Source organism: Amborella trichopoda, chromosome 9 (genome assembly GCF_054954075.1).
Source record: "Amborella trichopoda isolate Santa Cruz 75 chromosome 9, AtrichopodaSantaCruz75HAP2 v2.0, whole genome shotgun sequence".
NCBI classification, from domain to species: Eukaryota; Viridiplantae; Streptophyta; class Magnoliopsida; order Amborellales; family Amborellaceae; genus Amborella; species Amborella trichopoda.
In genome coordinates this window covers 33,206,241-33,229,968 of record NC_142344.1, presented here as the reverse complement: position 1 = coordinate 33,229,968, position 23,728 = coordinate 33,206,241, and the positions used below count along the sequence as shown (strand labels likewise).

Here is a 23,728-nt window from a genome sequence, read left to right as displayed (position 1 = left end):
AAAATACGGCTTCAATGTAAAGAGTCCCATACGATGTCATGAAACGTCCTACATTCAGTAAATAGTTATTTTTCAAATTCCATATATTTTTCCATTACCTATCTTGTCGGTATGTGTTTTTCCCAATTTCCACATAAAGTACATTATAGCACCAAGCCACCAAGAGATGCCTTAACGCTTATATCATCGGTTTTCTTTTCGAGTAAGAAAATATCAGACTATATTCGCCCTTATTTTTCAAGTAAGGAACATGGGAACATGTAGAAGTATTTTTTTTTTCCCCCAAATTTACTCCTAAGTCCTACTTTTATTTTTTCCCATGCAGAATTACCACATGGTATATATTTCAAAATTACATACGTACCAGAAAATAAATGCAGAATTACCACATGGTATATATTTTCCCAATTTTACTCCTAAGTCCTACTTTTAGATGATTTTTATTTTTTATTTTTTGAGTTATACCCCTGATTCGACGTTAGCAACATCAAATCACCTTTTTTTTTTATATTATTTATTGTCTGGCCTCTAAGGCTGTAGATCCCCAACAACAAGCAACGTAGAACTGCCCCATACGTGGGCCAAGGCCCATATAAGGTGTAGTTTGTTTTTTTGGGGCATTGTATTGATCTAGCGGTCACATTAATAATAAAATTGAAAAAGCAAGAGGTTCAATGTTGCAAACATCAAGTTTGTGGCAAAAAAGAAATAAAAAAGAAAAAAATAGGATGCAGATAAAATTTGGAAAAAACATGAATCGTGCAACAATTTCTGCATTTGTCTTTCTATTTTGTACCTAATTTTTCTTATTTATTTTTTTAAAAAATTACGTACAACCCAAAAAAAATTTTGGGATTAAAATAGTCCATATTTTTGGACAATTTAAAGTGAGGTGACAAGTTTTATTTATTTATTTATTGTTGTACTCTCATTTCATCACTAACTTCAAACTCCACCATGCAAAAAAGAACCAAAACACGAGGAAAAATAAGCATTTAGGTATTTGATACTGCAACTATTGAAACGCACAAAAATAAAAGAGGCGTGAGGGCGGTTCCAAACTGGTACTTCTAAACGGCCTAAAACATATAAAAAGAACTTTGTGTTCGGGTGGTTCCAAAGTTACTTTGAAACCATCAAATATTTATTTTGTATTTTATTATCAATTTTATTATTATTCAAATAGTTCTGAAAGTTGAATTTTCGTACTGTTTAAATATCTAATTTATTTTTAAATGGTTTGAAGGTCTTGTTCTAAAACTACCAAATAATCTAATTCTTTTGCGTGTTGCCTTTTTGGAAAGTCGCACTACTTTTGGACTTCACAAAAAATCAATTTTTGTATCATACCATATTTAAAAATTAGAGTTTCAAAGGGATAAATTGAAATAAAAGAGCTCCAAACTTTTGCACTTTCACCATAAAATAGGGTTGTATATGGGTAGGGTCAGGTCGGGTCAATCACAACATGGACCTGAGCTCATCGGGTCCTACTTCGGCTTGCAGCCAAACCCCTCTCTCTCTCTCTCTCTCTATATATATATATATATATATATATATATATATATATTGTATTGTATCCACAACATGTGGATGCTTGAAGAATGCCCAAGCAACTTATAATAGTTCACAGTAAACCTAGATTCATCCAAGGGCTACAAAATAGTTTTTTTTTTTAATTTAATTTTTATTAAAAAATAACATTTATCTAAAATTTGAGATTGAAATTAATTTTTATAATGATTTGACCCCGATGTGTATCCAACCCAACCTGATGATGCTCTGAGATGGACCTGAACCCGACCCTTCAAGTCCGATATGTACGACTTGACCCATCTGATGGGCCCAATCCGTAAAATGTCTACAAGTATGCACTAATGTAAACTTTTCCCTGTTTGGACATAAATTTTCTTCTTGTTTTCCAAATGATCGGCACATGTCCGTGAAACTAAACCTCTCAATGGGCCAGGCTTTGGAACCCAACGGGCTTGGATGGAGCCCCACTTCCGACCTCATTATCTTCCAAGGGCTCCATGTTGTTGCGGTGGTTACGCAAGAGACGGAGGGCATAGTGGATAGAGAGAGAAAGAGAACTACGAGAGAGATACTTTGAGGGTGGCGGTAGTTTCAGTGGTGCTTTTCCTGGAGATTTTAAGGTCGAATGTCAAAGTTACGATAGTGGCTTGCCCCCCGCACGTTATTTCTCTCTCTCTAAAACTCCCCTCACATTGGGACCACGCAGCGCGGTGGGTGGCTCCGTTGCCTCTAACAAAGCACCCGGGCAACTGATCCCACGTTTCACAATCATTCTCTCTCTCCATGTACGTAGAGTAGAACCCCACCTTTCTGTTTCTTGCCCCTTTATATATTCCCTCCTTACAGCCACCATTTGGAGTACGCCAATCTTTCGTTGCTTCCAATTCTCTCGAGCTTTTTTAAACCACTTGTTGGGCCCTGAGCTCTGCATCACCTCCGATTATTGCGGCAACGGCCGCCGATTCGCTACTAGAAAGTTGGCTGCTGAGCCTCATGATCTTCTCTCAGGCAAAAGGTGCAAACAAATTTCTTTCTCACTTCACTGTCCTCTCTCCTTTAATTCTCTCTCTCTTTTTCTGCTACTGTACTCCCTTTACGTCTCTAAAATTCCTCAAACTCTCTCTACTTTGTCGCAGATTCCTTCAACGAATCGACGGCACCTCAAGAGGAAAGGGGGAGCTCTTACAGTACAGGTAAAGTACAAGGGTCTGAATAGCTCTCTCTATTTCCCTCCCTCCCTCCCTCTCTCTCTCCATTGAAGATTGGATTCAGAATTTCAGGAGCAAAGCAATGATGGAGATGGTTCTCATAGGACTTCGTTAGTTGCAGATATGAGTCTCTCGGTGAACGGACAGTATCGAGTTCCCCCTGGGTTCAGGTTCCACCCCACTGAAGAGGAGCTCCTGCATTACTACCTCAGAAAGAAGGTGGCGTATGAGAAGATCGATCTCGACGTCATCAGAGACGTGGATCTCAACAAGCTTGAGCCATGGGACATTCAAGGTACCCCAACTCCTCCATTGACCTTTAAAATTTTGGAGCAACATCTCTCTTCAGTTTTGTTTGAAATTTTAGTGGAAGCTTTGCAGAAAAATGTAGGATAGGTACCACGCCACAAAACGACTGGTACTTCTTTAGTCACAAGGATAAGAAGTATCCGACTGGTACGCGCACTAACAGGGCAACGGCTGCTGGGTTTTGGAAGGCCACCGGCCGCGATAAAGTGATTTATGCTAGTTTCAAGCGCATAGGGATGAGAAAAACACTGGTTTTCTACAAAGGTAGAGCCCCACATGGCCAGAAATCAGACTGGATCATGCACGAGTATAGACTCGATGAGCAGCCCGACTCAAACAATTCTCAAAACAGTAATGTTAGTGGCTCTCTCAAGAACTCTTTATATGGTTTTTCAGAAGTAGGTCCATCTCTCAGTACTCTCTCTCATATTTGATGCTTGTTTTAGGCCTCCGGGGAAAGCTCTCAAGAAGAAGGTTGGGTGGTATGCCGAGTCTTTAAGAAAAAGAACCTCCACAAAACCCACGACCCACCTTCCCTGAACAACTCGGGCGACTTTTCGAACTTGAATCCGAGCAACGACCCTGCTCTCGACCAAATTCTTCAATACATGGGCCGAAGCCGAACTTGCAAGCAAGAAAACACCGATGCCACCACTTCCTCTCAATATAACAACACCTGCTTCTCCTTAATCCCCCAAAAGTTGATGAACTTTGAAACCCCGCCCCTCCCTCCTCTCTCAAACGATTTTAGACCACCCAACATCAAGCGAAACTCTTCTTCTTGTTATGCGCCCATTGAAGACCAACAGGACTCCGACGAGCCCACCTCTGGCTCGTGCTACTCCAGCCAACTTAGCGACTGGGCAACCCTTGATAGGCTCGTGGCCTCGCACCTTAACGGCCAAGAAGACGAGTCTAAGCAACTGGTGAGCTTTGGCGACCCTGGCATGGGGATTCCATGTCCAACAGGCTTTCCATTTTGCCCCTCTTCTGACCACGACCTCTCATCCTTAACCCCCCTTAGGCCCGACACCAACAATGGTGATGGAACCCAACATAACCATATCCAGAGCAATCACGGCCGTTTATTCAATGGTGGCCAAGACTTCAACAGTGATGTGGATCTATGGAGCTTTGCTAGACCATCGGACTCGAGCCACAGCCGCGGCCACGCGTCGCTTCCAGGGTTCGCATCAACTATTGCCGAAGTCACTCAAAAATTGTAAAATAAAATAAAAAGACTAGCTCTACTATATACTGCATACTCTTGTTTTTTAAATAATGATATAAATATATGTAACGGAAGTTAGCTGCGATGCCATTATCAGTCATCATCCGTTCCCATAACGATGTCCACCATTCCACCAATATAAATATTCTCAGCCATCTTTTCTATATTGGTTTTATAATTATTGTTTTTTAAGGCCTAGTTTGTCCACCTTCTTGTTTAATGATCACACCCAATCTAACAAATGATGTGACCTAATTGTTGTTTAGAGAGATTAGTCTCCAAATAAAATCATTTTAGGGGTCATTCGATTTGATGGGTTGGGTGTGATCTCTCCAACAGTTGGTGGCAAAGACTATTAAACCCATAACATCCAATCCGCTCGTTTCATAAATAGTTGGTGATGATATCACGATCCGATTTTATGACGAGCGACATTATAAGTTACCTAAAACGTTTCGGAGAATAATTTGGCTGGAATCCGGCACACAGAAGGTTACATTTACGTGACGCCAATGCTCGTCATTCCAATTCTCTCTCTACTTTTGGATTTTGTGTGTTTTTGAAATGACATTACTTTGTTTCTTCTTTGTATGTTATTGCACACTAAATTGGATTCTATATGTCCTCGAAATGACATTGTTTGTTTATTCGTATGTTATTCTACGCTGCATTAAACGCTATAATAAACGTATGAAGCCGGGAATTGGAATTTGTAATTGAGCAGTCGGCTGAGAATCTCAGAAAACAGCCAGGGGTGTGGTCACGAGGCGCAGATTGATACTATTATTTATTTATTTATTTATATATACGGTGTTTTCGTAGGAAAGCTGGGTCTTGACTGAAATGGAGGAAACCACGTGGAAAGACAAACGATTCCGTTGACAAATGCGTCACGTACGTCGCTGTGTCCATTATGCGGAGATACGTAGTAGGGACATAGCTAGCATGTGTGATTCACGAGCCAATATTTTTTTTTTTTTTTTTGAAAATATCTACATATCCTTTGGGTTTTATTTCAAATTAGACTTACGATTTTAAAAGATATTTTGGAACATAAAAATTATAGATTTTTATTTTTTTGAACCCCTAAGCTAATTTAAACATATTTTTATAGGCCAAACAAATAAAAAAAGACATATCATATCCTTCACATTTTCTCTCTCCCCATCGCCAAACCCACATTTTCTATCTCTCCATCTGCTAAACCCCTCTTCGTATTCCCCACGTTTTCTCTCTCCTCATCTACTAAACCCCCCATTGACGAAATCCCTCTTCGTATTTCCCCCATTTTCTCTCCCCACCAATGTTTTTTCTCTCCCCATTTGTCAAACCCCTCTCCGTATTTTCCCCATTTTCTCTCCACATATCTCTTACTCTCTCACTTCTCGTGCTCCCCAAACTTTTTCTCTCTCCCCGTAATGTCCCACAACTCTTTGACTTTCCGCGTGATAGATAAATTGCAGAACCCAACCAATGATCAATTTGATAGATAATTTGCAGAACCCATTTTGACTGCAAACCCATCTGAAAGTTTCAATTTGATTGCCAACCCATCTGAATTATAGAGGATGTGTTTTGAGAACCTTTGAAATCTCTGAGAATGTCTTTTGAGAACCATATCTATACTGGTTCTTGAAAATATTTAATGACGTCCATTGAATCTTTGTGCTCCATCTCTGTTCTCCATATTATTTAAATGTTTATGTTGCAGAAAAAGAGTTAGGTGTGAAGAGAGACTGGGAGATAGGAGGAGAGAAAAAGAATGAGAAATATGGAAAGAGAGAGATGACAAGGAGATAAAAAATAAGGGGGGAGAGAGAGGGTGGTTTGGAAGATGGGGAGAGAGAGATATGGGAAGAGGGAACGAGAAGAGAGAGTGAGAGAAAGGGGGGAGAGAAATAAGGAAAGAGAGATGACTGGTAGAGAAAAAAGTGAGGAATACAGAGAGAGAGAGGGGAGTTTAGGAGATGGGGAGAGAGACAATGGGAAGGGAGAGAAGGGTTTAGAAAATAAGTACCTTTTTTAAGTTCGACGGGAGGAGAGAGAGTAAGAGACGGAAGAGAGAAAAAGAGAGAAGTTTGGGGTATATAAGTTAAGAGAGAGAAGATTGGATTTAAAAAGAGTATGTCTTTCTCATATTTGTTTAGGTTAAAAAAATAGGTTTAAAGTGGCGAGGGGGTTAGAAGATATCTTTTGAAACTTTGGGTTTATCAAGAAATGAAACCTAAAAATAGGGGATATGGAGATATTTCCCCCTTTGTTTTTTTGACAAATGTTACTACTTTTTATTAATAATTATAAAAAGAATGTTACATTATTAGAAACAACAAGCGATGGAAGAGATGCTCCACCCTTTGCCAACAAATCAGTCACACTATTAGCTACACGATAAACATGAGAGAAAGAGACTGGAACAATAGCTGCAATATCTATCATGGGACGTAGCTCCCATGGGACACTCTGAACTTTATTACACCATTTAATCACATTCAAGAAGTCCCATTCAATCATACAACTATTGCCAAGATCTCTACTGATGAAAAGCTTCAACGCACTAAGCAAGACACTCAATCTCGTGTAGTTATCAGTTGCAATACCTATCGAACCTGCATAGGTGAATAAAATATTACAAAAGAAATTGTGCATCACACCTTCAATCCTAGCTATTGTACGTCATTTTTGACGTATTTCCAAGAGCCTGTGCGAATAGGTCTCACGGGTTCATGAAACACCTACAGGCCAAGATTGTGTCGAGAAATAAAGCCTCCAGCCTAGTGACCTGGGTGCGGTGCCCTTGCACCAAAGAAGGACCATCCAATGTTGCCCTATGAGAGAGGCTGCAGCAGGGCACTAGACCATCACCATTGTGCTCAGAACGTTAAAAACGCGTCAAGGACCAAATTTTGGCTCAGTAGGACCCCTTTAAAAGGGTTTGTACTCATGCGACCTCACAACTCATGGATTTTACCTTAGCGTGATGCGGCTTCACCAAACCAGTCCCAGAAAAGGGGCTGTGTCAAGGTTTTTCGACAGCAACTTCTCCAACCTACGGTGCCTTTTTTCGAAATCAGACCGAGCTCAAATGTTGACATGTTCTAAATCACACCAGACTCGTCATTTTGACCTAAGGTATCCACTGTGGCATGATCGGGAACCCCTATTGCTCTGAAGAAAAAAGAAGCTTCAGAAACCAAGACCAAAAAAGAGGTTCTGCAATCTACAGATTCGGAGAAGCATAAATCAAAATCCAGGCCATGGATTGGCACGAGGAAGAGTTCAAAAGAACCACCTCGCACAGAGCTACATTCTGGTATGACTTTTGCATTCAATCCCTTGTTCGATGAATATAAGTCAAATCCAACCGGTTGCCGGAATCCCTTTCTCTGTAACCTTCCAAAATAACCGAAGTCGCAAATCCACACAAAATCGATCTCGTCATTTGGGCAAAAGATCGCAAGAGCATCTTAGTCATTTGCATCTAATATTTGGATTTTTTTTTATTTATTTTAATTGTAATTAAGCTTGACTTTTGAGCGTTCACCCCTGTTTGGTGAAGCCTCTATATAAGCAGGCTTAGCTCATTTGTAAAAGGGGTTCATAAAATCGCTCCAAAAGGTTCCCCTTTTGAAAGCCCCAATACCCCAAAGGTCAGGAAGAATCGAGGCTAGTTCATTCATGTTCTATGTTATTCTGTGAGCCCCTAGCCCATTTGAGAGATAAGAGAGGAAGAAAGAGAAAACTTTGAGAGGGAGGGCACCCTCGAGTGTGTGATCCCGCTGACACACCTGTCGTGCGAGTCATCCCATTTCACCGAGCCGAGTTGCTTCTCTCTCTCTCTCTCTCTTCCTCCCACTTCTGTGTGCGAGACCCTATCTGCGGTATGTCCCACGTTTGCTTGCGAACCCGCAGACGTGTCCTAACCTGCAGGATTCTTTCCCCGACTTCTACCCATGCCCCCTTTTAGTGGTCAGCAAACCCTTCCGAGAAGGGCATCCAGGGAGGAGGGACATCAGGATCCCGTCCCTATGGCACGAAAAGAGAGAGAGAGAGAGAGAGAGAGAGAGAGAGAGAGAGAGAGAGAGAGAGAGAGAGAGAGAGAGAGAGAGAGAGAGAGAGAGAGAGAGAGAGAGAGAGAGAGAGAGAGAGAGAGAAATTGAGAATCTGAGGAAGGCTCCCATCCTAACCGTGCTGACAAGCAGCCAGAGAGCTTTGCAATTGCTCTAAGAGGGACTTTTGCCTGGGTGTATCCTTGAACCCTCAAGCGGCATAAGAGCGATCCGCGATCTAGTTGCAAAAATCTCTCTCATTGTCGAATTCCTATCGGCAATTAGGAAGCACGTTCACCGTGTGCTGGACCTCCGCGGTTGTTCGAGAGAGGGTTTTCTCACCCCCGCGCAGAGGGAAACCAGGACCCCACCGACATCAACTGGCAACTTCACTGGGGACGCATCACCCTATTGTTGACTCAAGCCGTCTCCAGGTACCAATCTCTTTACCCCCTCTTTCCACTCTTACTATGGGGTCCACTTATCCCTATTTTCTCCGGGTTGGGGAGTTCTATATCCCCATACCCGCGGCTGCTCATAGAGAGGCTTGACCGTTCCGTCCTCCCTCCCCTGTGTGTCCTCTTTGCGGTCATGCTGACACAGCTATCCCGACTGTGACTAGGGAAGTTCGGGGCATGGGCCAGCAGGAACCTTGCCCTGCCTTTCCCAGAGTTAAGAGGGAGCCCCTTAGTTCCCGCTTCGTGGGTGACTTTGCCACTCCCCCTCACCCGATTGGTCCCGACAGGACCACCGTTGCCGCGAGCAGCTAGAAGGCTACCCCGGCTGCCTCACATAGGTTGAGGCCTTGTAAGACACTACCCTCTTACTCTCTCACCATTAAAGGATGTTTCACTACCAAAGAGGTCCCGATGGATAGTTCCCAAAAATCTTGGGGGGTGCGTCCCTCCCAAGTAAAATCAGAGCCTAACTCCCTTCCTATCATCGGGAGTCAAGGAAGGATAATGTGGCAAGTCCATGCTCAGGCAAGTCCATGCTCACAGTTACAGAGTTTGACAGAGTATCACATATATATCATTGTGCGGCAAGTCCATGCTCACACTTACAAAATCAGAGGGCTCACTACCAATGGAGAATCCATTGTGTAGCCGTCAGAATCAGAGTCCATCTAACATAATCAGAGCTAATATAATATAAGTCAGAGTTCATATAATAGAAGTCAGAGCTCTTATAACAGAATCAGAGTTCATATAACAAAGTCAGAGTTCATATAATAGAATCAAAGTTCATATAATAAAATCAGACAGTAACAGTGTAATAGAAATCACAATATTCATATAACAGAATCAGACAGTGCACTACCAATGGGGAACCCATTGCGTACTATTCATTTAACAGAATATGATAGTATCAGTATCACAAAATAGGCAGGCTACTATCAAAGAATAACAATTTCAATAGCACAAAGCAACAATATCAGTATCACGGAGTCACAATATCAATGTCACATGATAGCATTTCCTGTAATTTCAGACAGTGATATCCTATCAAAATAGGGCCATAACTTTTGATTCGTTTGGAATTTAAAGATAGTTCCAAAATCAATTTTATGTTAGACACAACTATCTTTCAATTAGGGGTATGTTGAGTGTAATTGGACCTTATTTACCCCTCAAAAGAACCCAAGTACAGAGACACTTAGTCTGAAATCTGTTGTGCAGTGAAGACGGTGACATGTCTTTAAACTTTCACCCATGCTTCAAAATCAAGAAGGAACCTCAAAAAGTGCTCAACATGTGAATTAAAGATGACTCATAACCGGTTCCAATGGTCAGGGATTGGGCTAAAATGTATACATTTTAGTCAGTCAAATTCAATGATATCAGAGGCATTAAATATGTGCTTTTGCTAAAAATGTCCACAGCGACATACCTATATAAAATGAAGCGTAACTTTCAATCTAAAGAGAATTTCGAAATATTTTCTACATGAAAATTTTAAACCATTCAAATATATTTCAAATGGATATAGTTTAGCTGAAAATGGACGTCATTTGGTTAGCTAAAATCAATCAACACAATGGTTATTGATGACAAATCTAGGAACACAGTCTACAGTGACATACCCTCTCATTTTGAAACATAACTTCATTTTTGTAAAGAATTCTAACAGTGGGTAAAAAAAAAATTTTACTAGGCTCGTGTATCTTTCCAACAATGATATTTTGAGTTTAATCGGATACCATTTGGCTATTCAAAAGCCTCATTCAAAAACACACATATTCCTGGAATTTCATGGTTTAATTTAACAGGTGTCAAGACTGCCTTCCATAACCATGATTTCATAATGAAGAACATGATAACATTCATTCTCTCACAATGTGAACACACATAACATACATTTCAACATTTCATACACTTTTATTGCTCAATCATATGCCTAAGTTTCCATGCATTCCCATGACTACAATACAAGGGTAATGGATCCATTTACTTAGCTAACAGCTCTCACCCGCCCAACAGTGGCTACTCACAAAGTCACTCTTCCACTTTGTGTCTTAGAGCGAGAGAGAGTTAGAGGTAAGAATGAGGGGTGTGGGTGAGAGATGATGCTTAAGTACTCTCATGTTCGGGGTGGCCGCCCAAGTGTCACTAAGGGGCTAAAAAATTTGGACAAGTGTCACTCACATCAGTATGCATCAAACAAGTGTCACCTCCAACTCATGCATGTCAGAGACACAGCCGGTGCTGGGCAACCGGTGTTGAGCAACCGACGTTGGTGCTTCTTCTCCTTCACAATCGGTGCTGGACAACTCAACCGACGCTAGGCAACCGGCGCTGACGCTTCTTCTCCTTCACAACATGTGCTGGAAAACTCAACCGGTGTTGGGCAATCAGTGCTGGCGCTTCTTCTCCTTCACAGCCAGCGCTGGACAACTCAACCGGTGCTGACAAATTTTCTCCTTCACAGTTGGTGCTGGACAACTCAACTGGAGCTATCCAACAGGCGTTGGCCTCTTCACTTAGCTCCAGCCGGCGCTGTCCTCTCACTCTTACCCAGCCAACGCTGCACAATCCAATTGGTGTTGGCCACAACTTCTATCCTCCTTGACCCTCCAAGCATTCTAACTGGCCAGGAAGAGTTTGGGTCGTCACAAACCGGTTTTTGATGGTATTGGGACCGTGACTTCTAAGTGGTGATCACCGAACAATATTCTTGGAGTTGCTCAGGCTCCGGAGTTTGAAGAGGGAAAAAGGGATTACAAGGCAGGAGGTCGTCAGGGGTGGTGACCTGGACTGCCTTGGAGGTTTCCCTGGTCAGGATCTATAGGCCTCTTTCTTGCTTGATCCTAAGGTGGCTATGGACCTCATTCCAGAGCCGAGCCTGAGACTTAGAATGCCCCGTTTTCTTCAAACAGGCAAGGGCCATGTCTATGAGCTAGAATAGGGAGTGGGGCCCAAGGATGGAGGGAAAATTGGGTTCTTGTCTTGGAGGCTAGAGGCCTCTGTCTGAAATCAAGCCGTTGCCCCGAATTCCTTTGTGAGGCCCGGGTGTTCAGGTGATCTTTGAGTACAGGGGCTGGCTCAAGAAGGTATTCTTAGGGAAGACCTTTGAATACCAGGGCTCGAGGTGCTTACCTGGCATCGGGGAAGTAGCAAAGGAAGAAGCCGGTTTGTGACTCCACCTGAGTCTTGATCCGAGAGGGACATACAAAGATGGAGCGTGTGTATCTTTAGGTCAAGCCGTCCAGGTGATTTGGGGGTCAGACCGGGCTAGGTCAACGGGTTCTACCTGAGAAGGTCGAGACCCACGAGCTTGTGTTTATGAGGGACGAGGCGAGATCTTGTCTCTCACAAGGTGAAGTTGTGTGTGCCCAGAAGTAATATGGGACGGTCGACCCTCCTGTGCTCGAGGTGGCATAGAGCTAGCGTTGCCCCGAGCTGTGGAAAGAGAACACATGGTGCATGTAGGTTTTGGCTCGAGAAGGCCTGGTTCTGGATGAGAGCTCAAGGCAACATGAGGGTGCCCGGATGTGTGGCTCGAGTGGATAGGTCACGAGCTGTTGAGTGTGTGTGAGGAGTGAAGACCTCAAGACCTCCGCTTATGTGTACCGACCTTTAGGTGTGGAGGCTCGAAGTAGTGAAGGGGGTTTCCTTGCAGTGAATCTCAGGAGCGATGGCAGTTTGCTTGCCTTTAGTAGGGATAGACAGGGCAGCCTTCCTGCGTACCGCAGCAGTATGACTGGTAGGAGATTTACAAGTAGCAAGGTGTGTGGCAGCAGGAGTGCTACCCATGCCAAGGGCGTTGGTGGAGAGTCCTCCAGGGCGAGAAAGAGGGGAAGCATGGACCTTTAAGTCCCCTCTCATACTGATCCATGTGAGAACCTGGGAGCCGGATCGTGAGTCTTGACTCAGAAGGAGAGTAGGGAAGGAGGCTTGAGCGACTTGCTTCTTTGGGATAGCCATGAGTGCAGGGATAAGGAAGTGCTCGACCCGTATGAATGGGTTGAACAACCCATATGCCATAAAAATAGGCGCAGAAAGTAAAAAGGAAATTGGTAAAACAAGAGCAAACCGACTAAGGGGTAGTAAGTCCCAATGGAGTCACCAAGCTGGTTACGTGCCTTGATCTCGCCCTCTAGATCTACGTGATCTGGCAGCAGTGTCTCGGGTTTCTGATGAACTTGGGATTTGAGATCGCTCTCTTGAAACTTTGCTCGAGGGAAAGGGCAGGTATACCAACCAATAAGAGAGGAATTTTAGGTGGGTTCGGGACTTACTCGGGCTGGATCTCGTGGGCAAGCTCTTAGATCATGAAGAAAGCCCCTTAGGTACTTAAGCTGGATTGAAATCGCCTCCCTTGACCTGCAATTCTCTTATTTTTATGCACAAGACTTCTATGGTTTATTTGTAAGACAAGTGGGTCAAAGGAACCCACCCTTGTCTTAGGGCAATGCATGTTCACATGAGAAGGTGATAAAGTGCAAGGTTCGGAGAAAGATAGAAAAGAGAAAATCTCTTCTACTTTGAATAAATCTTGAAACTTTGAATTGATCGTGTGTTCGTTCCTTGATGTTTTTCTGTGTTTTCTTTGCTGAATCACACTGAGCATGCCGCTACGATCATGGGGCACCAAACGCAGCTCGATTCCATGGCTAAACGAAGATTTTGCAAGTTTGAAATTTTGGCCGAATCAAGGATTCCGATGGAGGAATTTGCAGTCTAATTGTCGGCTTCGTGAGCAGAATCCGACAGTTCATCATGTACAGGGTTCGGGTCAGAGATGACCCGAGACCTTACGCCCGCAATGGAATTGGTCTCGCGAGTGGTGTGATTTGGCCGCTCGAGCAAGGCACGACAATATTGAATTTCTTACATGTTCTTCACATATCAGTAGCATGTCTCTAGCTTTTCTTCTCGCACGGGTATCGTAGCGGGGCGTGCCACATATCGAATCGCTCTTCTTGACATGAAGAACATGCTCATCAAATTTGAGCACGATCCGACTTAAGACGAGTGAGATATGAGCGTCAAAAGTCACTGGTCGTGACTGTCCCTTCAATGGTGTAGTGTTGCACGGTGGCCACACAGGAATAGCGTGCCGCTTCTCAGGTTTCACTCTTTCTCCTATAACTTCATCTTAGAATGTCCATTTGAGCTGATACTTGACCCATGGGGGTTTTCAATCATGTCAGCTCCAATGGTAATGGTCCCATAGTAATTTGAGACGTTGAAAATTTAGCTCTTATTATAGGGGTCTGTTTCAGGGTGCTAAAGGTTGATTCTATCAGAATTGTTTCTCAGTCTGCACTACCTTAGACATGTCGAAATGTAACGAAAATTGGCAAGAGACTCTTGAGAGACCTTATGAAGATCTTCACCAGTTTTGAGGCTGTTCTGAGACTATCAAAATTCCCACTACTTGTTAGGCCTTCATTGAGCGGGGGCTCAATGTTATCACGGGATTGCTACTAGACGTTATTGCCAATATCAACTAGCTAAACACGATGGTCAGTTTGTTGTGGCAATAAAGCAGTCCAAGCGAACCTGGCGCAACAACATTACGGCTAGATGACAGAACTGCCATGAGATGCTAACCTCAATCCCTCTTGGTCATCAAAGAGTAGTAGAGGAATAGTTAAAGAGAAGAAGGGAATGAACGGAAGGAGAGAGAAGAAGGAAGAGAGGAGGGAGAAGAAGGAAGAGGAGATGCAGTCGGTGCTAGACATTGCCGACTGTTTCAGGAGATGGGAGAGGGAGGAAGCAGTCGGTATTAAACTATGCCGACTGTGTCATATGAGAAAAGAGGAAGAGAACAAACTAGCTCTAATCTAACCAACTGACAGAAGAAGAGAGGAAAAACCAGTCGGTGCTAGGTCTCACCGACAGAGAGAAAAGGAGAGAGAAGACCAACCGGCGTCGAGTCTCGTCGACTGATAGCAGAAGAAAGAGAAGATCAAACATGGGTGGATTGATAAAAAATTAGACCTAATTGCTAAAAATTAAGATTTAATTGAATTAAAAGAAATTCTAAAAATGGGTGCAAAATGACTGTTTTGCCCCTGCTTAACAATGTGTGGAATTCGACAGCATGAATTCGTCTTGGGTTTTAAGTCGGATCTTGAAATCTAATGACATGAATATGTAGAAAATTTGATGCCTTCATGTTTCAAATCCAACCATTCATCGTACGTGGGGTTCGGACCAAACATAGCCTCGGCCCTTACGTACATAATGCAATTGGTTTCGCGGCGATTGGGTACACGAGTGATGTGATATGGCCGCTTGAGTGAGGGGTGTTGCTGCTAAATTTTCTGCGACTATCATCATGAATTTCCAACTTCTCTCTAGTTTTCCTTTCTGCTCGAGTATTGTTACGGGACGTGCCACATATCAAATGCTCGTTTTGACAAGATAAACACACACAAAATTTGAGTGCGATCTGGCTCTTAACGAGTGAGATATGGGTCTCCGAGGTTGCTGCTTGTGACTAAGAAAACCAGTCTCCTTTAATCGAGATTCGTGCGGGGAGGCCGCAGGGGAATAGCGTGTGGCCTACCCCTTTTTTAATGTTTCACCCATAAGTTTGTCTTGGAACGTCTATTTATGACGAAACTTAACCCTTAAAGGTTTTCGAGGTCGAAAAACCAAAAATAGAGTTCTAGTTACAAGGTATGTTTTAGGGTACAAGAGGTCGATTTTTTAAAAATTGTTTCTTTGTTTGCATTGTTTTAGACATGTCGAATTGCGATGAAACTTGGCAAGTGGCCTTTTGGAGTGCTTAGGAAGATTCTGAGTCGTTCTGGGGAAATTTTGATACTGTCGGGAATTCCACTGTATATCAGGGCTTTATTGACCGACTTCTCTTTTATTTCGCATCGGGGACCCAAGGTGCTGAAAAATGTGTTCAAATAGCTTGCCCCACTGATTGTTGTGCTTTGAAAGAAGTAAGAAGGACAACATTCAGAAAATTTCCTTCGGCTTTATTACTTTTTTCTTCCTAGCCACAAGACCGCGTGAACACTGAGGAGATCCATGCAATGTTGTAACTAATATGCTCAGACGTTTGGATGCAATGTACAAGTCCATCTGTGGAGACTTTGGGGAGATGATATTTTTTGAGGGATCCTATCAAAGTCCTCACCCTCGCGTGGATTGTTTGTGATTCAGACAGCTGATGATTTTGTACAGACCTCGTTGGTCAGAATTAGGCCCGTCTTGTGGTCGAGTGTCATGCTTAAGGGCATGTTTCCCATTTATTCTAGGTTTCTTTGTTTTGTTGTTTGTTCTAGATGGTCTGATAATGGGCCTTTTGTTGGCGGTCGTCTACGTTTTGCACCAGATTTTGCTTGGAGACTACCTCAGTTTATCGAGGTGACCAGTTGTGGGCACAAACCTGCTTACTGCTAGGGCTCAATCTTTTTGCTGCATAACAAGTCCAAGGTCTGGCTGACTTGGCTTTCTTGGGGCACCTTCAGCATCTTGGAGTGCATTAGTGACTACATGAGAATAGTGCTCTTCTTCATGAGACTTGTCTTGCCTTCTTGGCGAGTCTTCTGTCCTTCACGTCATTTTTGCAAATGGACTCAAGATGTCGAAATATTTCCTTGACGCTCATCTTTTTGGGTCTTGGTATCAAGGCATTCTGACACTAGGATTTTTCTCTTGAATGTTGGTTGAAGCCACTCATGAGGGGTGCACTGCATCAACCTGCTTATTGGTCCAAGCGTCCTTTATGGATTTTCACTTTGACTTGAAAAGTAGCGTCGTAGAGATGGATTTCACCAGCTTCATTTTATTTGAGACTCTTTTACTCGTGACTTTTCAGCCATGTCAACCCTTATTCTCATTTTTACTGACAGTGCCCTTTCAATTTTCACCATTCCCGGGTTTTTATTTTCTCGGAACTCTCTTACTCATGGTTTTGTGACCATTCCTGTCTGTCATTTTAACTCATGGTGTTCCCTTGTCCCGGTATACACCATGCTCGTTATTCTTTTTCTGTGCAGGCATGTTTAGGGTCATGCCTTCGGGACTTGTGTGAAGCCTTTTAACATCATGCGACTAGGATGTGTACTATAGTTTAGATTCATACAGCTGGACCATGGAGGAGATGTTTGTGGAGGACATAGAGTGAGTATGGTGGTGGTTTGACTCACTTTGGGGAGATGGCACGAGGCTGTTTATAAGGGATGAATGGCGCCTGGATGGAAAGTGGTGACCCATTAGCTGATGGTGAGTATGGATGGTGTGATGGCTCGCCATTTGTGAGTGAGGGTGAAACTCACTGGGGAATGATGAATGGTAATGAAGGAAAATGGATTTATCCGGGAGGTTAATGAAGGTGGTGTGTGCACACGAATGGGTCGGTTAAGGAAGGCATGTGTGAAGACACATGTAAAGGGAACGTGTGCGTCTGTGGGGGCGTGTTTAAGGTCATGCCTCTCGGACCCATGCAAAGCAGTTCAACGTCATGCGGGCAGGACGTGCACTATAGTTTTAAGGTGATATAGCGTGGACTGTGTCTATGTAGTTTAAAGTCGTGTAGCTAGGACCATGCAGTTTAAGGTCGTGCAACTAGACCTCCACTACAGCTTAAGGTCACATAGTTTGGACCATGGTGCTAAGCCTTTTAACGTCATGCAGCCAGGACATGCATTATGGTTTTAAGGTCATATAGCTTGGACCGTGCTATGCAATTTAAAGCCACGCAGTTAGGACCATGCAGATTAAGGTATTGCAACTAGACCTCCGCTACAGCATAAGGTCATATAATTTGGACCATAGCTGTGCAGTTTAGGGTCATGCAGCATAAACCATGCAGTTTAAGGTCTTGCAACTAGACCTCAGCTATAGTTTAAGGTTGTATAACTTGGATCATGGCTATGCAGTTTAGGGTCATGCATAATGGACCATGCAGTTTAAGGTTGTGCAACTAAACCTCCAATATAGTTTAAGGTCGTATAGTTTCGACCATGGTTTGTAGTTTATTTTCATGCAGCACGGACCATGCAGTTTAAGGTCGTGCAACTAGACCTCGACTATAGTTTAAGGTCGTATAGTTTTGACCTTGGCTATGCAGTTTAGGGTCATGCAACACAAACCATTGTGTGGGTTGCCATATAGGTGAAGGTCCATGGGGAATAGAAGCATGGGAGACAATCTGACTCCCTAGGGATAAAATGGTTAAGGCCATACACAAGCAGATGGCTTAGATGAAGGTGGAGCCTTGTCGAGGAATGGCAAACAGAAGAAGACTTTACTGAGGATTAGGGGAAAGTGTGATTCCTTGGAGTAAATGATAAGACTCTATGGAGAATAGGTTTATGGAAAGTGACCCGACTCCTTAAGGATAATATGGCAAAGGTTCTAAGTGAGGATAATGACTTGGTGTTAGACAAAGCCACTGGGGATTGAAGAGGCAAGCATTACACCTAACTCCACTGGGGATGATGGGCTATGGCACAGGTGTAACTCCACTAGGGATGTTAGCAGAACACTCACGGCGGTAATAGGGCTTAGACATGCGCAGCACTAGCATGAGCAGTAGCAACACGCACATCGGTAGCATTGACGCACACGACACTAGCGTGGGCACAAATTACACAGACGACGCTAGTCACAAGTTACACAGACGGCGCTGGTCACAAGTTACACAGACGACACTAGTCACAACTTACATAGGCGGCGCTGGTCACAAGTTACACAGATGGCGCCGGTCACAAGTTACACTGACGGCACTAGTCACAAGTTACACAAATGACACTGGTGACAAGTTACATAGACGGCGGTGACCTGTGTTCGGGCCTCAAGCCAGAGCCCGACTCGGTCTAGCCCGTTGGCGTTTGACCTTCAATGGCACATTCGGCACTGGAGCACAAGTGGCAGTAGAGCATGAACAATGGTAACCTGAAAATAGGCTTCGGGTCTGAGCCCAACCCTGTCAAGCCCATCACCGTTTGGCCTTCAGGGACCTGGTTGGCTTTTCCAGTTTGTGAGGGGTATGCTGGGGAAGTTTCGCCTATATAAGAGGGTAATCCCCTTTTTCACACTTTTACCTTTGGGTAAAAACACGGCTAAGGCATTTTTAGCAGCATGAAAGAGAGTGTTATGGGTGAGAATTTTGGCAAGAACACAAGGCTTGCAAACGAGGGTTTGGACGAGTTTGCCAAAGGCACAGAGATTTCATGTGAGAACTCTGGCGCGGACCCAGGGTACTACCGAAGAGGGTCACAATTAGTGGAATTGAGAAGTAGGCAGCTTGTCGAGGCTAGCGAAGGTTCCGACAGTGGTTATGGAGTATCTGTGAAGTGAGAGAAAAGGGGGCATAGGGTGTAGCAGAGTGTTGCCAGTGAACTTTTGCTTGCCTTCGAGGGTTTTCTGGTGACTTTCCACTGTAGGGAAGGAGAGGGGAAGGTCGAACAGTGGGTTTCCAACAAGGAAAGTGGTTTCCTGATGAGAATCCAGAAGGTCGCGGGGGAGTGAACACTCATCGGTAACGAACGGACACCGGGGGGTGAACAGTCAAGGGGAGACGAAATATCCCCAGCAGCAACCAGTCACCGAAAGATGAACAACGAACGACCACTAGGAGGTAAACAGTTGTGGGGAGATGAAAGGTCACCTGTAGCAAACGATCATCAGAAGGTGAACAGTCACGGGGAGTCGAGGGGTCTTGAGGAGTTAAAAGGTCACCTACAATCGGAGGGACATGGGAACCGAAGGGTCGCAGAGGGGTGAAGGGTCTTGAAGAAGCTGGATATACTTCATCTAAAGCGCCACGAGTGAACACGCACGGTGATAGAGAACAAAACCGACGTTAGCCTTAGCCGGCGTTAGCCCTTTGTCAGACATAGGTGGCATTAATCCTTGGTGACACAGCCGACACAGGGCCTTAGAAACACAGCCAGTGTTAGCCTTTGGGAAACACAACCAGTGCTGGGCCTTAGAAACATTGCCGGCGTTAGTCTTTTGAAGACACAGTCGACGCTAGTCTTGTTTCATGCTAATCAGTGCCTTAGTTGTGCATGGCTAGCAACATGACACGTCTGATTTTAGTCTTGCGTGGCTGCTGTTGTTCCCTCGATCCTTTCATGAATGAGAGCAAGTTGTGCTCGGCTGTGGTCGTGCTCGGCAATGAGTTACATGCGGCGATTGTTGCGAACAATGCTGAGTCATGCATGGAGATGGTCACGCGTGCCACTAAATCACGCGCGACGATGACTTAGGTAGGCAAAGGGTTGTGTCCACTGGTAAGGCCAGGCTTATGAAGTCTGTTGGAAGCCAAGTCCTCCAGCACACCAGTGAACTCCATGTTTTTCGGTGGAAGGGTGCTCCTTGTGAAGAGGGCGTGCTCTCCATCATAGGTCAGTTCCATGACAGAAGGGTTTGCTTTATATTTCTCATAAACTCGATCTGAAATCCTTCTACCCTCTTGATATGGGAGCGGCGTTTTGGCATGTAACCGTCCTCCTTTCCTCAGATGCAAGCAATGCTGGGGGTCAACTGCTTTCTTTTCCTCAGATGCAAGAGCGATGCTTGGGGTCAACCGTCTTCTTTTCCTTAGATGCAAGAGACGTTGGGGTCATCTGCTTTCTTTTCCTCAGATGCAAGAGCGACGCTTGGGGTTAGTCGTCTTCTTTTCCTCATATGCAAGAGCAACATTCTGATGCAGTTACTCTCTTTTCTTCTGATGCAAGAGCAATACTGCATGATAGATTTGTAACCTCCCTAATAATGGGCTTTTTGGTTTTAACTCCTTCTAATGCAATAAAAAGAGTAAACTTTGTTTGATCTGTCTTGCTTCTCTTCTTTTTACTGCCTTTTTAACTTTTTCTTGTTACGCATTGAGTCTCTTGAGCATGTATCATGGTTAGTACTTCTTTAGGTAATGCACATTGATAGGGGCATTGCTTCCTCTTCATCAGGATTTGCGAGTATGTAAGCCCCATTTGGCGAGACTTTCTTGACTATGGGGGGACCATCTCACTTAGGTTCAAAATTCCCTTTGCACCGCCTACGCATAACAATCAGTCTCTTGACGCCTAGAACCAGATCCCCACGGGTGAATGAGCAGACTCTGACTGACTTGTCAAAGGTCCTCTTCATTCTCCCCTGGTTGAGTTCGATATTATGCTGAGCTTCTAACCTCTTTTAATCGAGTGTATCCAATTCTTGATACCGAAGTTTGACTCTCTCATCTTCGATTAGTCCTAAATGTATAACAACATGCAGTGAAGGGAGTTGAATCTCAAGGGGTAAAACTGTTTCACCCTCATAGACTAGGGAATAAGTAGAATAATCGGTGGCATTTTGTGTGGTAGTGCGATAGGCTCACAAGGCTTTAGGAAGATTTTCATGCCAGTTCTTCTTCATTTTCGATACCGAGTTCCTTAAAATGTTGCACATGGTCTTATTGAAAGCCTCAGCTAATCCGTTGGCTCGAGGATGGTATATAGTTGAGTACTTCCACTCAAAAGTGAACTGGTTAACCAAGCGATGAATGTGATGACTTCTAAACTAAGGGCCATTGTCAGATATAATCCGGTTAGGCACTCCAAACCGGTATATGATGTGATGTCGCACGAAATTAGCCACCATGGTCCCAGGATCTTGCTTGAGGGGGATCACTTCAGCCCACTTGGAGAAATAATCTGTTGCAGCTAGAATAATGACATGACCCATTACCGAAGGAGGGTCAATAGGCCTTACAATGTCCGTACCCCATTATGAAAAGAGCGATGATGCCACTGTAGGGTGTAAAAGCTCTAGAGGCTGATGAACAAGGCTCGAGTGTATTTGGCACACCTGACACTTCTTGACATAGTTTAAGGAATTAACAGCCATCGAAGGCCAATAATACCCCGATCTGCGCATTCGTTATAGAGTTTTGTTCCAGACTGATGCAATCCATAGATGCCCGAGTGTACTTCTTCCAGCACCTTATTTGCTTCTTGCGCGCCCACATATCTAAGAAGAATACCATCAAAAGACTATCTGAAGAGGGCATCTTCTTCAAGGAGGGTGTACTTGGTAGACATTCGACGCACATTATTGCGTTCGGTACAATCTTCAAGGAGTCTACCATACTTATGAAATTAATGATGGGCTCTCTCCAATCTTTTACTTGCTTGAATTCCACACACATTGGGTCGAAGAATTCCTGTTCCCATTTTTTAACCTTAGCTCCTTGATTCCGTGCCATTTCCTATTCAGTCTTAATAACTTCTTTGGCTGATAGAAGTACTCCAAATGGATAAGGCAGGTACTCGGGGAAGAGATTTCTCTCATCATCTGCGTCTACCTCAGTTCTCAGTTCAATGTGTCTCCACTCTACCACCCAAACAGGCGTGGGCCCTGGTGAGGACAATTGAATTATAGCCCCGAGTTTTGCGAGTGCATCGTCTTACGAGTTTAACCTCCAGGGGATGTGACTCAATGATACATCATCAATCTAAGCTATATACGATTTTGCAGTATAATGATAAGGCTTGAGAGTGTCTTTTCTCACGTCATAGATCCCCTTAAGCTATCGAATAACCAACTCAGAGTCGCCATAGATTTTGAGCTGCTCCAAGTCTAGATTGAAGGCTATCTCCAACCCAATTAGAAGGGCCTGATATTCTGCCTTGTTATGGGAACCAGCTTCGGTGAGAGTGAAAGAAAGAGGAAGTACTCCTTTCGGAGTCATGAATACCACTCTGACACTTCCTCGATCAGATTATAAGGCTCTGTCGAAGTACATCTCCCACGCATGATCAAGTTCTACATAGAATACTTCTTCCTCGGGGAGGTCACTTGATAAAGGAGATTCCGTCGGTACAGGATGTGCTGCAAGAAGATCAGCCAAAGCTTGGCCCTTGATGGCCTTTTATGGGACATATGTGATGTCAAATTCCATCAGCAATATTGCCCACTTAGCAAGACATCCCGGCAAGCCTGGGCTTGTCATAAGAAACTTTACAGGATCTGCTTTTGATATAAGTTTTACTTCATGACCAAGCAAGTAGTGGCGAAGCTTTTGTACTATGAAGATTAGGGCTAGACACATCTTCTCTATAAGGGGATAATTCTTCTCGGCCCCTCGCATCCTGCAGTTGAGATAGTATAACATGGTCTCTTTCCTTTCGTCATTGTTCTGTGTCAATAACGCCCCACATGACTCGTTCAGGGTGGTCACATATAGGATTAGGGGTTTTCCTAACACCGGTGTAGAGAGCACTAGAGGATTGAGTAAATATCTCTTGATGTCATCGAGGGCTGTATGACATGCTTCATCTCAGATGAATGGGGTCTCCTTCTTCAACAGGTGCGTAAAAGGCTTACAGCGACCTGAGAGGTTTGAGATGAACCTGCGAATATAAGCCATCTTCCCTTGGAGGGATCGCAGCTCTCACAATGTTATTGGTGACAACATTTCTTCGATCGCCTTGATCTTAACTGGCTCAACTTCCAACCCTTGGTGTCTAATAATGAACCCTAAGAACTTTCCTGAACACATGCCAAAAGTGCATTTCAACAGAGTCATTTTGAGCTGATGAAGGCGTCACTGCTCGAACACCTTTTCAGGGTCTCACATATGAGTGTCTTTTTCTTCGAATTTCACCATCAAGTCATCCACATAACATTCCACCTCTTTGTGCATCATGTCTTTGAAGATGGTCGTCATTGCTCTCTAATATGTGGCATTAGCATTCTTTAATCCGAAAGGTATCATTGTGTAGCAGAAGCCTTTTGGAGTCAGGAATGCGGTGGCTTCCTCATCTTGTAGTGCCATCCGTATCTGATTATACCCGGTGTATCCATCCATGAAGGAAAAGATCTGGCAGTGAGTTGTGGAGTCAATGAGCATTTCCATAAACGGCAACGGGAAGTCATCCTTCTGGCAAGCGATATTTAGGTCGTGGAAGTCAATGAAGACCCTAATTTGGCCATTCTTCA

General features: G+C 43.8%; 1 protein-coding gene across 3 annotated transcripts; it reads left to right on the top strand.

The window, feature by feature from the left end:
• Positions 1-2,400: 2,400 nt before the first annotated feature.
• On the top strand, positions 2,401-4,448 carry LOC18426537 (NAC domain-containing protein 43). 3 transcript variants are annotated; one of them, XM_011622230.3, is made up of 5 exons: positions 2,401-2,551; positions 2,673-2,729; positions 2,866-3,039; positions 3,126-3,409; positions 3,500-4,448. In XM_011622230.3, the coding sequence occupies exons 1-5, from the start codon at positions 2,530-2,532 to the stop codon at positions 4,277-4,279; spliced, it is 1,317 nt and encodes a 438-aa protein (XP_011620532.2). In that variant the 5' UTR covers positions 2,401-2,529; the 3' UTR covers positions 4,280-4,448. The 3 variants fall into 3 exon arrangements, with proteins under 3 accessions (XP_011620532.2, XP_020518207.1, XP_020518206.1); XM_020662548.2 differs by having other exon boundaries at positions 2,817-3,039; XM_020662547.2 differs by having other exon boundaries at positions 2,809-3,039.
• The last annotated feature ends 19,280 nt before the right edge of the window (positions 4,449-23,728 follow it).